The 17,188-nt window shown below is 42.1% G+C and overlaps 1 protein-coding gene across 1 annotated transcript in view; it reads left to right on the top strand.

Moving 5' to 3' along the window:
- LOC112249911 (pleckstrin homology domain-containing family G member 3) overlaps positions 1–17,188 on the top strand; it is a 106,845-nt gene that overhangs the window by 19,112 nt on the left and 70,545 nt on the right. Inside the window, exon 2 of the mRNA XM_024419640.2 lies at positions 1,746–1,813. Coding sequence (XP_024275408.2) covers positions 1,765–1,813 — 49 coding nt within the window. The 5' untranslated portion in view covers positions 1,746–1,764. The remainder of the gene's footprint in view (positions 1–1,745; positions 1,814–17,188) is intronic.

Below are 17,188 nucleotides of genomic sequence, written 5' to 3' on the forward strand. Positions count from 1 at the left end.
TAAAAGTGTAATAATGGTGTGATAAATACATATCTGCCCAGTGTAATTGCCTTGGCTGCACCCCAAGCATAACAGATGAATAGGCTGCCTGCAGACCCACCTTATACAAGGGCAACGGTGCTTTGAGCTCACCGAGGGCCTGACTGCGTCAATCCACTGTGCCCTCAACCTTTTAAATGACTGTGAAGGGAGGAGTGAGGAAATTTGGATTGGAGAAGTAGCTGTGTCGATGCCCCTAATTTATTGCTTTCTTGCCCTGTGGAAAATCAAGTAAGTTAGTCCTGTGTGTGGAAAATGTAGTGTTTTGCCAAACTTGCACAGTGTGAATAGAGCTGTGGACTGAGACAGCCACCCAGACAGACAAAGCCAGCAGTCATGGACAATACCTTACAAGAAGCATCTTTCTACTGTGTGGTCTGTCACACCATGGAAGATGGGACTGCTAGAAAAGTAAACTTGAGTTTGTGGTTGGTTAGAAAGCCTGGCATTAGTGGTATGAAGTAACAGCTTAAAGACCCTTGAAGATGTGAGATGGATTCACTTCTTGGATTCTTTTGAATGCCCTAAGTACTCTGGAGGACATTCAAGATGTAGGAAGAACCATAAAGACATTGGTGGAATCTGTTTTCTCAGACCACATGAAGAGGCACATTGGACCACAGTAATTATATACTGACTATTGAATATTTTTAAATTTTTTAAATTTGACCTTTTATTATACTAGGCAAGTCAGTTAAGAACAAATTCTTATTTTCAATGACGGCCTAGGAACAGTGGGTTAACTGCCTGTTCAGGGGCAGAACGACAGATTTGTACCATGTCAGCTCGGGGACTAGTACCTACCTTTCGGTTACTAGTCCAACACTCTAACCACTAGGCTACCTGCCGCCCTAGATTGGAAGAGCTTCTTCTGAACCCTTAACCCCCATGTACTTATTAGGCTGGCAAACACCTTCGTGTCCAAGGAAAGTTTGGCCTGCCGTGGCCTGTGGGATCTACATTTTTAGTTTATTTTAGGATTTGTTTTAAATGGGAGTCAATTGATATATCGCTGAGTGGGCATTGTTTGCCAAGTTACAAATCATTAGAGCTATTTTATAAACTTTTAAAAGTTTGCAATAAAAATAACAATTTTGCGGCAGCTTGAGGCAATTATTAACAGGATTTTGAACTTATTTTATTTCTAATACATACTGAGGTTAAGTTGAATTTCTCCTGCTGTGTTCAGCAGGGTTAAGAGTTAGGGGAGCTGTTAAACCGACTCGCTGAAACACCTGCATGATTTGCAATGTTGAGTGGCGATGATATATCCAAGTTCTGTCTAGAGTTCTCCATAAATCAGTCTAGGTACAATTTTTCTTTGTCTGTTTAAAAATGTCCAGCTGGAAAAACATGATCTCTCAGTTTCTAGTGCTTTTCCAGGCCACAGCAGCTAAGATAACACCTACACCGTAAAAAAGCACATTTCGTTTCAAATGACAACGGATGACTTTCCCACGCATAATTACCTTAGTGAGCAGACCTGTACTTCCTCTTTTGGGGGAAAGGAGGATTATGGCACTTCCTGTAATGGTGCGTTGTGGGATTGATGAGCTGTTAAGACTCTGGTCAGCAGCTGTGCACAGCAGTAGTATGTCACAAGATGGGTGATTTTTTTAACTGTGGTCCTCTAGTCTCTTGACAAGGGGATCTGACGAGGGCTTTCATTCGCTGTCCTAATCCTGCATCGTCATGTGTTCTTGCAGTTCCCGAGGCCGCAGTGTCATGCCAGAGGGATCTCTCAACGCCACCTATGAAGTCCCAATGGGTGAAGGTAAGACGACTCACTGCTCTCCTGCTTCTTAAAGATATGGTTTTAAAGATATACCCAGACAATTTTGGGATGTTTGTGATTTCTCAAAACTGGTTACCAAATTTTCTGGGAGATCACATCAAGTGAGAATTTCTAAAATGAGTTGTCAACAGGGAAATATATTTGCTGTAGAGGGCATAGCCAGCAGTTTCTTTTTCACACTGCGTCTACTTGTCTCATCCTGCTAAAAATATAGGCCGTTTTTATTGAGTGGACCTTCATTGAATCACAAATCTCCCAGAGAGGTTAATGTATGAACACAATTATACTATTATAATACTCTTGTTCAACCAAGCACATTTGCTTGCAAATGTGGAAGCCCAAGTTTGCTGTCGAGTTTTAAAGCAATGATGGAATATTGAAGAGCTTAGAATCTTCCGCTGAACTGGGCATTCTGAGTGTCTTCTTCTTTGTCTGCCTCCTGACATTTCAGTTCCTGAACTCCAAATAGATGCCAGCCATTTACCAGGAAGCTAGGGAGACTATTTTCTCTCCCACACTCTCTTCTTGAATGTTCTTTTTACATCATACAGCTGGCCTGGCAACGAAGTTCATCTGTTCTGTTCACGCAGGCCATGTCCTTCAAAGAGAAACCCGCACTCTGCTCTTGCTCCTGCCACTTGTTTTAATTCAAAATGAAACCAGCAAGACCAGTGTGTAGGTTTAGTCTTTTCTATGACACTATTGCATTATTCCCACACACCTGCAACAATAAGCACTTTTCCCATCTATCTAAGAAGTAATTAAATAGCACCCTATTTCGAATATTGCGCACTACCTTTGACCAGGACCCATAGGGAATAGGGTGCCATTTGGGATACAACCATAGAGTTGTGGCAGGTTGAATAGGAAACTTCAAGGAGAAGGGTAGGGAATCTGAATCCTTATGAAGTGCCCAGTACAACAGTGGTGATTGTGTGGTGTCTGCACTGTGTACTTCCATTCTCTCTCTCTCTCTCTCTCTCTGGTGCTGTGTGGCAGTGGAGGGAACCGGCTCAATTATTAGTCACACAAATCCTTTTCCAGGGTCTGAGTTTCTCACAATGGTGTTCTTTCTGTGCCCTGGTCCCATGCACTATAAAGGAATCTGGTTAGATTTAAACATTTTAAAGCACAGAATATTATATATTTTTGTTACAACATCGGCTTTAGACAACACAGATTTTGTGTTCCCTAGATTGGATGAGGCCATGATCAAAGTGGGGAACGTTTGCGGCTGCAGTTCATGTATTTTTACAGGGGAGGGGGGGTTGCCTGTTGCCTGTTTAACAGATGTAATTCTTAGTGGAGTTCATCTGAACTCAGTCGGACAAGCCACTATAAAGTCACACATTTATATTCCCCCCCCCCCACTCAGATGGTACATTCCCAGAGATAATTTATCATAGTGGTGTAACACTGACCACACCAACATGGTTGAATAGGGGTGAACATCCCTTCAGAATTACAGCCTGGTGATATTGTTAGTAGGGTTGGGTGGTATCCAGATTTACATATCGTCATACCGTCCTTCTCTCATAGCGGGATATACGGTATTACCAGTTTAGTACACAAGGGGCTGCCAACAAAAGCAACACAGCCCACTGGGCATCTATTACCAGAGTAAAAGTGAATTTCAATGGAGGCTGCTAACTAAACCAAACCAAAATAAGCTAATTGCAAAGACAGGCAATCCAGCTCATAAAGTTATACATGTACAGTGTTTTGGGACTGTATTCAGACCCCAAGGCTTTTTCATAATTTTTTTTTTTTTACTTTACAGCCTTATTCTAAAATTGATTACATTGTTTTTTCCCCCCTCATCAATCTACAAACAATACCCTATAATGATATAGCAAAAACAGTTTTTTTGAAATATTTGCTTATTTATACAAAAAATGATCACATTTACATAAGTATTCAGACCTTTTACTCAGTACTTTGTTGAAACACCTTTGGCAGCGATTACACATCGAGGCATACCCAAGAAGACGTTACAAGCTTGGCACACCCGTATTTGGGGAGTTAACCCCATTCTTCTGCAGATCCTCTCAACCTCTATCAGGCTGGATTGGGAGCGTTGCTGCACAGCTGTTTTCAGGTCTCTCCAGAGATGTTCGATCGGGTTCAAGTCCGGGCTCTGGCTGGGCCACTCAAGGACTTTAAGAGACTTGTCCCGAAGCCACTCCTGTGTTGTCTTTGCTATGTGCTTAGGGCCGTAGTCCTGTTTGGAAGGTTAACATTCATCCCAGTCTGAGGTCCTGAGTGCTCTGGAGCAGGATTTTATCAAAGATATCTCTGTACTTTGATCTGTTCATCTTTGCCTCGATCCTGACTAGTCTCCCAGTGCTGCCACCACCATGCTTCACTGTAGGGATGGTGCTAGGTTTCCTCCAGTCGTGACGCTTGGCGTTCAGGCCACAGAGTTCAATCTTTTTTTCATCAGACCAGAGAATCTTGTTTCTCATGGTCTGAGATTCTTTTGGTGCCTTTTGGCAAACTCCAAGTGGGCTGTCGTGCCTTTTACTGATGAGTGGCTTCCGTTTGGTGAATCTACCATTAAGGCCTGATTGGTGGAGTTCACCAGAGATGGTTGTCCTTCGGGAAGCTTCTGCCATCTCCACAGAGGAACTCTAGAGCTCTGTCAGTAACCATCGGGTTGTTGCCCACTTCCCTGACAAAGGCCCTTCTCCCCGATTGCTCAGTTTGTCTGCAAGGCCAGCTCTAGAAAAATTCTTGGTGCTTCCAAACTTTTCCCATTTCAAGAATGATGGAGGCCACTGTGGAGACATTCAATGCTGCAGAATGTTTTTGGTACCTTTCCCCAGATCTGTGCCTTTACAATCTTCTCTGAATTCTACGGACAATTCCTTCAACCTCATGGCTTGGTTTTTCTGACATGCGCTGTCAACTGTGAGACCTCGTATAAACAGGTGTGTGTCTTTCCAAATCAAGTCCAATCAATTGAATTTACCACAGTTGGACTCTAATCAAGTTGTAGAAACATGTCAATGATGATCAATGGAAACAGGATGCACCTGAGCTCGATATTGAGTCTTATAGCAAAGGGTCTGAATACTTATGTAAATAATGTTTTTCACATTTTTAAACTGTTTTCACTTTATTGTATTGTGTGTAAATTGATGGCGGGGGGGTGTATTTAATCAATTTTAGAATAAGGCTGTTAACGTAACAATGTGGAAAAAGTCTAGGGGTCTGAATACTTTCCGAATGCGCTGTACATATAAAATACAATAGATGGCAGTAATCACCCCCAGACACACCAGGCGAACTTGATGGGTCTTGTGAAAGAGATGCTCCAGTAGAACCACCCCACAGCCATGTCTAGCTAAGTGAATGGGTCTCTACAGTAGGTGTAAACTGCACGGTGGAATGGTTACTTGCGTATTTGTATAGTAGCCAGTGGTGTAAAGTAAAAATGCTTTAAATTACTACTTAAGTTGTTTCTTGGGGTATCTGTACTTTACTATTAATATTTTTTTACAACTTTTACTTTGCGACTTTTCAAAAAACTACTTTCTACTCCATACATGTTCCCTGACACCCTAAAGTACTTGTTTGAATGCTTAGCAGGACAGAAAATGGTCAAATCCACACACTTATCAAGAGAACAACCTTTGTCACCCCTACTGCTTCTGATCTGGCGGATTCACTAAACAGAGAACATCCCTGGTCACCCCTACTGCTTCTGATCTGGCAGATTCACTAAACACAAATGCTTTGTTTGATAATAATGTTGGAGTGTACCCTGGCTATCTGTAAATAAAGACATTTGTGCTGGTTAGCTTAATATAAGGATTTTTTTTAAAATTATTCATACTTTTTTTTTAGTTTTGATACTAAGTATATTTTAGCAACATTTTATTTTTGATTAAACCAAATACGTTTAGACTTACTCAAGTAGTATTTTACTGGGTGACTTTTACGTTTACTTTTCTGTTAAGGAATCTTTACTCTGACTCTGGTATGAGAATTAGGTACTTTTTCCACCACTGATAGTAACGATATCAAAACTAGAAAGTGTCCAGATCAAAAAACAGTGTCAGTAGAGAAAGAACAAAATATACAAGAACCATATCAATAAACATATCAAGAACCATATCAGAGACCCTGGTGATAGATGAGGGAGTTATACGCATACAATCAGGGATAAAGTGGCTGAACAGCACAGTGAAAATAGTAGCAGTAATCTTTGTGTTAGGAAAAGGTCATGTGAATGTGCATAGAGTCACTGCAGATAGTCTGGATGAGTGGGAACTCTCCCCCAGTAATGAACTGGTCTGTCTGCCCCACGCCTGAACAACTGAATCTGTATGCGGAGAGCCTGCCTCGGTCCTGCCCTTGACTTTGGTGAGAGGCATGTGATGTCCATGGCCTCTGTCACAAAACTCCCTGATCTTCTCAAAGATGATACGTTTGTTTAGCTGTGTCCAGTTCAGGTGGTGCTTGTACAGGCAGACCATCTATGGGAGGAAGGATGTCAGCATTGTGCAGCAGCTGAAACCTGGTTTTGATTGAGTCCCAACGCTCCTTGGCGACAACAACACCAGGCTCCAGAGCTGTGACGCTGTAAAACACAAAATAGTCCCAACAAAAATGTAAGACATATACAACCTTGCATAACATCAATTCACCTCCCATGGTTCGATAATGATTACCTTTTATAAAATGAAAATGATATTCACCTGAAGTGCTGGTACTGCTTGATATGTGTCAGCGGCCTGAAGAACAGAGTCAGGTGTTGTTGACAGCCGTATCTTTCCACCAGCACCGTGCCGTCCTCCAGTCCAACCAGCTGCGGGATGTTGACCCCTGTCAGTGTTGTCCTTCACCACACCTGGAATCTCTGACAGTGTTCACTCTGGTCTGTCTGAAGCGCTGCTTGATGAGGCCGTAGCACCAGTCAGGTTCAAACTTGGTGAGGCCTGTGATCATGAAGGGAAGTTCCAGACTGATGGAGCTTGTGCATGGTCTGCCAGGCACAATACCAGAGCACATTTTTTTTATAACTAACTCCAGATAGACCTCAGCATGTCATTTTCAATGGGATCAAATTAGTCCTAGTAGGCAGAACAAGCAAGGTGGGCAGAGCCAAGCACGCGCTAGTGAGATTGTATTGGAGCGTTCAAGCATATATTTGCATATTTCCGTTTGGGAACACCTACTCTGAAGTGCGCGTGTGCAATACTGTAACTAAAATTCGCCTTTGCACTCCTTGTAAACAATGCAATTTAAAAAAAACTTTGTCAAAGGGTAAAGTCTACAAAAATGTGTCTACTCTGTTTGTAACAGATTCTAGTTTTTGAGAAAATATAACTGTATTGAGATCAAATGTTTCATCGACGAGAACATTTGCAGAATGTCGGCCAAAATCCATCTCATTCCGTCTTCTCTGGACACTGGGCTTCCTCTCATTACCATATTTGGTAGTGAGTGGAAACGCCAAGCAGTGGCTTGACATTTTATACATCCGGTGAAATATCTGTCTTTGTTTTACCTGTGGTGGTGATGTGTGACATACGCCTAGCTTCCTGAAACGGCTCGCAAATAGCGTTGCACTTCTGTTGTGATCTGATGAAAAGGTAGCTGTTTTCTGCCGAATGTGTTGCACTGATGTATTTTCTGTGAAGGAAAACTATAGTTACACGTCCCTGATCACTCTATTGAAACAAAAACACACTGACTTTCAATATAAAACACAACCCCTGTCAACACACCGCTGGACTCACCTGCTCCCGCTTTCTCCTGTTGTGATGTTTACAAACAAACACGTGACTGGCTCAACTGTTCTGGGGAACTACGGTGAGCTTTATAATGTGATCAGTGAAATTAAGAACGCAATCTGCTTTATCTCCTAACCTATTTCACAAGTTGACTGCAGGGATTTGTTTTAAAAAGTAGCTACAAATCGTAAAATGTATTGAAAAACTTCAAATAAATAGTTTCAACAGTATTGAAAAACCATCAGGTGGCTATTTTCCAAATACCACAGTATACTGAATATACGGTATACCTCCCCAAGCCTCATTTTTCAACACCAGCTGGTGTCTTTCTCCTCCTTCATTGAGACCATGTATTTTATTTGTCAGCATGAGGCCTAATGTTATTTTTCCCGACAGGTGGGACTACATGTAGTTTGATCTTTACATGTTCTAAAATGATTGCCATCAGTGAAGCTTGTCTTCTGTACTTTTGTTTTTTTTGTAGCTTAGAGTATTTGTGAAAAGTGCAGCACTCTGAACTGTTACTGGGCCACAGTAACTGAAAGGTTGCTGGATCGAATCCCCGAGCAAGGCAGTTAACCCACTGTTCCCCTGGCGCCGAAGATGTGGATGTCGATTGGAGTCCTCCGCATCGCTCTGATTCAGAGGGGTTGGGTTAAATGCGGAAGACACATTTCAGTTGAATGCATTCAGTTCTACAACTGACTAGGTATCCTGTTTCCCTTTCCCTTTCCTAACACAGCCTAGTGACCTGTTGCCTTCTTTACAGAGAGAGTAATATGACCTGTCCTGTTGCCTGCTTTACAGAGAGAGCCTAGTGTCCTGTTGTCTGCTTTACAGAGAGAGCCTAGTGTCCTGTCCTGTTGTCTGCTTTACGGAGAGAGCCTAGTGACCTGTCCTGTTGTCTGCTTTACGGAGAGAGCCTAGTGACCTGTCTTGTTGTCTGTTTTATGGAGAGAGCCTAGTGACCTGTCCTGTTGTCTGCTTTATGGAGAGAGCCTAGTGATCTGTCATGTTGTCTGCTTTACGGAGAGAGCCTAGTGATCTGTCCTGTTTTTAATGCAGCCAGGGGGAGGTATGGCCTCCTGCCATGGGCATTGTAATGGTTCCTATCGGACAGGGAGTCTGGAGCACTGGAATGCTTCTAGTTCTGTCATCACATACACTTAGCTGAAAGGTGAAGTGAGGTGAGCTCATACTTTTGGATTCAAAAAAAGTGCAATACAATAACATCTTTGTAGGGAGATTGTACAGAACAGTGCTCCAACCTACAGAATATTCTCATTGGCTCACCTCCAGGCCTGAAGAGCGTGTTCTGATGAGATTATTGTCTGGAAGTGAATTTATGACATCCATTTAAGGTTGTGTGTTATTATTCATGTCGGTGGAACGTCTGCATGAATGACAGTTGGTGCCTTGAGGCTGCTTTAGAGTCTTAATATCTACCTCTACTCGTTGGTAATTGCAGAGAGAGACCTAATGCAGAGGGCCAATATGAATGTAACTTGTATTTCTCCTGTTAAGTCTTTTATTATAAGTCTGTGATTGTCTTCAACTGTTTGCTCAGCACGCAGCATGTTTAATAACTAGGTTAACTCTTTGGCTGCATAATGTTGTACGCTATAAAGACTTTTGGTAGTGACTCTGCAGCCTGTGAATCCCTCAGGAGTCTGTCCATCCTGTTCCCCTCTATCTTTGTGTGACTTGCTGACTTACACTATATATTCAAATGCATGTGGATACCTTCAAATTAGTGGATTCGGCTATTTTAGCCACACCCTTTGCTGACAGGCGTATAAAAATCGGAAACGCAGCCATGCAATCTCCATAGACAAACATTGGTAGTAGGATGGCCTTACCGAAGAGCTCGTTGACTTTCAACGTGGCACTGTCATAGGATGCCACCTTTCCAACTAGTCAGTTCATTACATTTCTGCCCTGCTAGAGCTGCCCAGGTCAACTGTACGTGCTGTTAATGTGAAGTGGAAACGTCTAGGAGCAACAACGTCTCAGCCGCGAAGTGGTAGGCCACACAAGCTCACAGAACGGGACCGCTGAGTGTTGAAATGAGTAGCGCGTTGTCGTGTCTTTGGCATCATTAAAACTGAAGACTTATTTATCAAGTAACTCTCTAATTATTATTACGCGATTAAACTGATTAATCATGAACTGTAATTAACTAGGAAGTCGGGGCACCAAGGAAAATATTCAGATTACAAAGTTATAATTTTTCTAATATAACTTTCAGATATTAAAATACCTTATCAATTAGTCTTCGAATTAATGAATTATTCTTTACCTCACGTTAGTCTCATTCCAAACATCGTAAATTGTTGGTTATTTACAAGAACCCAGTCTCCACTATGAGTCATCCATACATCAATTGTCTTAAAATCATTTATTTACTAAGTAATTCACAGAAATGCATAACAAACAAAGTAGTTATGGTTACAAAGATATGATAGAAGAATGTGCCCTAGTGGGCTAAACCGGCATGGCGGCTTGTTAGACAAAAGGGGAGTGGGGGGTCAGCTGAGGAGACACTACAGAGTTGATTGAAATGCTAATCCTTTGCACATGAACGCTCACTCATTCAGGAACAATTGCAATCAATATATATATTTACGCTCAGTGTGTCGTCGGGATCTCCGTTGAAAATTTTGTTTCTGTTGGAGAGTCTGTCTGCGCGCTCTCGCTCTCTTTCTGTCTTGGTTAGAATGGATAGTTCAGAGTGATTCATTCATGTCGTTATAGAATAGAGGTTTCGGCGGTTGTCTGTCTTCGCGTTCAATGATACCAAATTCCTAGCTGCAGACGAGTAATTAATATCAAAGACTTGTTCTTATTCTGTCGGTATCGATAGTCAGAGTTTTACCACGTGGTATGGTTAAAAGATTCAGCCATCTACTCAAACCTTAGCTTATACTCCGGTTTATGGTCTCTACTCAAACCTTGGCCCTCTCGTGGTAAACTGGTCTGCAACCTTCAGCCATTTCGTAATTGAGGTAAGCTTGGTCTGGTGATAGAAAACCCAGGTGGGTAATGTGGCCGTATTGCCTCCCATGAGTTTCACATAATTGTACCAAACGGACCAGTTCGTAGCTGGATTCTTCACCGATCTTTTATACCTTCTCCAGAACATAAATGTCGTTCGGATCTCCAGTTCTGTGAGGTGGAAGAAATTCCTCTGTTCTCTCTATGAAACTCTCTATATTGTGGCCATGAGGAGGTCATCTCCTCCAAGAATTTAGGACCTCTCTGAATTTACGACCTGGTTGTAGGAGACAGATGGTGCCGAGGTAGGGGGATGGTGCTCGCGATGTCCAAAGAGGGCAACGTCAATACAGCGTAAAAAATGGCTGTCCTCGGTTGCAACACTCACTACCTAGTTCCAAACTGTCTCTGGAAGTAACGTCAGCACAAGAACCGTCGGAAGCTTCATGAAATGGGTTTCCATGGCCGAGCGGCCGCACAGAAGCCTAAGATCATAATGCTCAATGCCAAGCGTTGACTGGAGTGGTGTAAAGCTCACCGCCATTAGACTCTGGAGCAGTGGAAACACGTTCTCAGGAGTGATGAATCACGCTTCACCATCTGGAAGTTCAACAGTCGAATTTGGGATTAGCTGATGCCAGGAGACACTACCTGCCCCAATGCACAGTGTCAGCTGTAAAGTTTGGTGGAGAAGGAATAATGGTCTGGGGCTGTTTTACATGGTTCTGGCTTGGCCCCTTAGTTATAGTGAAGGGAAATCTTAACTCTACAGCATAACATTCCATTATAGACAATTCTGTCCTTCCAATTTTGTGGCAACGGTTTGGGGAAGGCCCTTTCCTGTTTCCGTATGACATTGCCTGTGTGTACAAAGCGAGATCCATACAGAAATGGTTTGTTGAGCTCGGTGTGGAAGAACTTGACTGGCCTGCACAGAACCCTGACCTCAACCCCATCGAACACCTTTGGGATGAATTGGAACGTCGATTGCGAGCCAGGCCTAAACACCCAACATGAGTGCCCGACCTCACTAATGCTCTTATGGCTGAATGTAAGCAAGTTCCTGCAGCAATGTTCCAAAATCTAGTGGAAAGCCTTCCCAGAGGGGGGGAACAACTCCATATTAATGTTCGACGGGCAGATGTCCACATACTTTGTGTGTGTGCACCGTGCGTGCATGCACACAGAGTATACACAAAATTAAGAACACCTGCCCTTTCCAATACAGACTGACCAGGTGAAAGCTATGATCCCTTATTGATGTCACTTGTTAGATCCCCTTCAATCAGTGTAGATTAAGTGGAGGAGACCGTTTCAAGGATTTTTAAGACTTGAGACATGGATTGTGTATGTTTGCCATAAATGGACAAGAAAAATGATTTTAAGTGTCTTTGAACAGGGTACGGTAGTAGGTGCAAGGTGCACTGGTTTGTGCGAAGAACTGCAACGCTGCTGGGTTTTCCCACAGATTCCCCATGTGTATCAAGAATGGTCCATCGCCCGAAGGACATCCAGCCAACTTGACACAACTGTGGGAAGCATTAGAGTCAACATGGACCAGCATCCCTGTGGAATGCTTTCAACACCTTGTAGAGTCCATTCCCTGACAAATGAATGCTGTTCTGAGGGCAAGAGATTGTGCTACTCAATATTAGGAAGGTGTTCTTAATGTTTTATACAATCAATGTATGTATTTATATTCCAGACTATGACTTTGCTCATTCTGATATTAAAAAAAAAAAAAACTTTTTGGAATATAGGCGTATTGCTAGTTATTATTGCTGCACTGTTGGAGCTAGAGAAACAAGCTTTTCACTGCACCTGCGATAACATCGACAAGTCTGTGTACACGACCAATAAGCTTTGATTTGGTTTGAATGGGCTTCTTTAGTAAATAAATGTCTGAATCAAATGCCTTGCAGAAACAGAACAGCAGTGATGGGTAGTTAAAAATAGTTATTTGCTTATTTTAAATTTGCTTCACTTCATTAAGGAGGTGCATGAATTGTTGCTAGTAGGCCTATTCAATACCCTGAAAGTAGGCCTATATTGAAAAACATTCATTGTGACTGATTTTTTATGGCTGTTAAAAACATCCAAAACACAGAGGTCAGCGGTCCTTATGGTAGCGTAGAATCAAATGGTTTATAGCAACCCATATTTCCTCTTAACCTCTTATGGTTGATGACTAGGTCCCCAGGTTGATGACTAGGTCCCCAGGTTGATGACTAGGTCTCCAGGTTGATGACTAGGCACCCTAGACTAGACTTAAGGCTATAACTGTCAAGAATTGTCTGTCAGCTGTGAAGGTGTGAAAATGACAAGCTCAGTCCAAGGTCTCTTCTTGACATTGGGATTTGGTTAGATAAATGGCATTAAGAGAATTATTAATGCACACTATGTTTGAGAACATTTTGTTGGCTGGTTTAAAAATGCCTGCTCCGGGAATGTTTTCTCAGCACATTTGAAAGGAGATTAAAAGATCAGCACCTTTTACCTAGAGTGTTTTGGTGACATTATGCCAGATGTTGCATTTTCAACTGAAATGGAGCTGATTAGCTAGCCTACTATAACCACTACAGAATTCAGAGAGCTTAATCAATGCAGGGTAAAGCAGAATGTGTAAAAATGCCACAGAAGAGACTGAGGTAAGTCTTCCCCTCACTGAAACTGAATGTTGGCCTGAATTATGACAAAAGACCCTTGAAACTAGACCAATTTCCTTACGCTGTGTTTCACTCTGTTGATCAATTTGGCAGTCTTGTTTACTGTGTTAACCTGTTTTGTATGATAGTCCCAGTGTGTTGCCTCTGATAACATGGAGTAAAGACTGAATTGTGGTTCTCCATCCATCTCATAGCATCACCTGGCCCAAGAGACACAGGGAGGAGGGCATTCCACAGATACCACCTCAGGCCGAGGGATGATTTGTTTGAGCGGTAGCCCAGCACGATGCCTGTCAGACTGCTTTCTTTCATTACGCAAACCCAGCAAGCGTCTTCCAAGCAATCATCAGCTCAACACCAAGGTTTCCAAAGAGTGGGTGGGTGGTCAGGATAGTATCGAGGAAGAATGTAAGAGATCAAGAAAAAAAGTCAAATTAGACGCCCTGACGATGTTCCTACGTCCTCACGGCGGCAAAAGGAATTAATTTGTAATCAGACTGACATGAAATTCGATACACATCTGACCACTATACTGTACAGTATGTACCATGGCTTGTTTTTACAGTCTCTAGAACCCATCCAGTGTTCTCCCTGGCAGGAGAACGCTCCACACTTACATCCAGACATGGAAAGAACATAGACCAAATTCGGTTTGGCTGTGGAGTAGGTCTGAGAGCCCACTAGCTCAAATATTCATAGGTTCATATTGATTGTAAATCTTAGTCTCAACTGCGGTGGAACACATGCTTTCAGGGAGGATTACCTCTGATATCGTTTTTAATAAATCAGACGTATAAATGAAACCAGGCTTCTTGTCCAAACAGGCTCACCAGCTCTGAGAATCCAAAGTTCATGGCACCTCATATTTAAAGCCCCTTTGCAGATATTCTGTATATTCAGTCAGGAATAAACAAAGTGTGCACTGCTGCCCAGACTATTAGGTTGCTGAGCATACATGACACGATACATGGTTGGAAAGGAGTTTTTGAACCCCAAACTGTTCAGCTCAGACATGGGATTTGAATGCCCAGAGAACTGTTAGCATGGTATATTATAGTATATCATGTTCACACTGTTTATGTTGCCAACACTGCTACTTATCAAGTCAGCAAGGATTGCTGTGGTTATTGGGAGAAGCTGCAGTTGACAACAACTAGCAACATACAACGCTGTGTATTGTGTACTGTTGGCACACAAGGTGAAGGGAGTTTTCGCCCCCCTTCTGTGTGCTTGAACAGTTTGGAGACTCAATGTTTTGACCGATCAATGGTGTCTGTGGCAGGGAACTTATGCTGCTGAGAGAGAGAGCGAGAGACTTAAAGTAGGTCAATGGTTTAAGTGGCTTTGGTGGGCAGGCCGTACTATACAAGCCTTCTAGTACTGTATGTTGTGAGTGTAAACCGGAGCCATTAACAGACCCAATGAAATGTTGGGTAGGATGTACAGGGACATATGTTTTGTTCTTGGCAAATGTTTTCCTTATTCCTCTACACTCTAACATGGATGAATTGTTCTGATGTGATTTTATATAGAATATATTATATAGAATATATAATCTAATATGGCAAATGATTGACTAGTGATTTGTCTCCTATTGGTTGAGTCAAGTGGATAATATTTGGCCATGAAAGAGGATATTTGTTCTGCAGTACACATGTGATACCGCACTCAGATGTACTATTTGGGTAATTGTACATAAATAATGAAATAGTGGGTCTGAAGTGTGTTATGGACGAATACCAAGTTACTCAGAAGCTCCACTGTACCCTTTAGAGGAATGCACCAGGGGGAGGTTGCTGTCTGCACTTCACTGGTGTCCCGCTTATCTGATTACAGCAGACTACTGTAAGTGCCTCTGCTAACAACCCGGTCTCTTAATGCCAAACCACACTACAGTATATTGTTAGACTAAGAATTTGACTAAATAAATGAGTCAAATGTTGTTTTTCTCCCCACCACCATTCCTTCTAGTTTGACCTTAGACATATATAAACACTTAGACATATATCCCCCACATCACACTTTAAGATGCATATCGCACTGTTGTTTTTTTACAATCCCTAACCTTCCAGACATGTTCAGCAGAGTAGGGATAGGCTGGCTGCCGCTGCACTGGGCTGTCTACGACTGCAGTCAGTGTGAGTGGAACCTCTAGCCTGGCTGCAGATCAGTGCAGTCCGCAGGCTTAATGCTGTCAGTTCCCTCTGAACTAACACTAATTGGATAGAAGTTTTTCCACCAGCGAAAGGAGGCAGGTGCGTTTTGGCCGAGGATACAGACAATCTGATTTGATGAATGGGAATGCTGTGAGGGTTGAACATTTTTGATAAAAGAGGGATTTGATTATGTTTTAAAGACGTCAATCAGGATTTTTCTTGGAGTTTTTCCCGGAGGAAAGATATTAAGGTTTGTAGTCATTTTTAAGGACATTGAATGTACCGTTGATTGCACTAATGGGACGTTTCTGTTGTGTATGGAACTAGTTATCTTTTTAAAAATGTATTTGTTTGTGATGGCAAACTTCATAGTGAGCAAATCACCAAGTTGTTGTGGGGTTTTATCAACTTTCCATTATTCATTAGTCGTATTCAGCATAATTTAATGAATTGTGATTATGCTACCTATTTGGTTTATAAGACTACAACCTAATCCTGCAAGAAAACCCCTGAAAAGTGGCAATTTGTATGTGAAAATATCACCTGTTTAGTTCATTGATGCCCTTGTCTCACAAAAAAAAATATAGTTGCAAAAGTAAATCCCTGTCAGACAGTTACTTGTCCCTTTACAGAGGATTTCTTTTAGAAATATAATTGTTTTGCTTTGTTTAACAGGGAGTCCCATTGAGGCCAGGGTCTCTTTCTCAAGGGAGCCCTGCATACACATGATTTACAAAATACAATAGAATACAAATACATGAAAGAAAAACAATCACATTCATAAGCAAGGATCTCCCCAATCAACTTGTAGGACTTCCTAAGAGGCACCATAAGATCCTGTTGTAAGGAACTCTGTATGTAGATTGTTCTATACATGGGGTGCAAATCAATGAAAAGCAGTTTTACCTCTGAGGAGACCAGAGGGATTTCCAGAGTTAGCCATCCCTGAGGCCGTGTAGGTATCTCGTCCGTAAACACTGGCCCTGGAACATTGACGCGCTTATCATTTGCAATGTATGAACAAAACCCTTATTTCATAACCGTCTCATCAGATGATCAGAAATGATCATGAATAACTCATGTACGAGCCCAGTTCCATTTTTAGGGGATTTCTTTTTTTTTAAATTGTATTTTTATTTTTTTAATAGGACCAAGCCAGTGTTTTTACCTCTCATTAAATCATTGTGAGGGGAAATAAGATTTAGTGATAATCTGTTTTTGTTTTCCTGTCAGCTGGTAGTAGTCGCAGGACACACAGTGCAGTTCGAGAGTTCACCTATGTTATACAGCTCCTAGGCCAGCCCTCAGGGCAGGAGTCTCTCATAATAGAGCTGTTCCTTTTTGAGTTTTTTTCCTGGAATAGGAAAACCCACACCTGAGTTAGCGAGGTGCTGGCTGGGGGAAGGCAACACTTTAGAAATAAGGTCGAGAAGGAATAAGATAATCACGCACTTCATAACTATTAAGTAATATAACCAATGCGTGTTTGCCACAGGGATCCATAAGCATTTGAGCAGTAATGGTCTTCCCAGCTGAAATTTATTTCCAGCCATTGTAGGCGTTTCAGGGCCACGGTAGGCGTTTCAGGGCCCCCGGTAGGCGTTTCAGGGCCACTTTTGACCATATTAGGAAGCCCTAGTTGGAGATCCTTCCCTTTGCCTAGAGTTACGAGTCACAATCATCGTCTCTTCCTTTGAAAAATGTGTCATGGTTTGTGGGGACCCAAAAAGAGCTCCTACACATTCCTTCTCTCTTTGAAATGCTATACTTTGGCTTTGATGTCTGCATTCATTGACG

This window comes from Oncorhynchus tshawytscha, linkage group LG05 (genome assembly GCF_018296145.1).
Source record: "Oncorhynchus tshawytscha isolate Ot180627B linkage group LG05, Otsh_v2.0, whole genome shotgun sequence".
Lineage (NCBI taxonomy): Eukaryota > Metazoa > Chordata > Actinopteri > Salmoniformes > Salmonidae > Oncorhynchus > Oncorhynchus tshawytscha.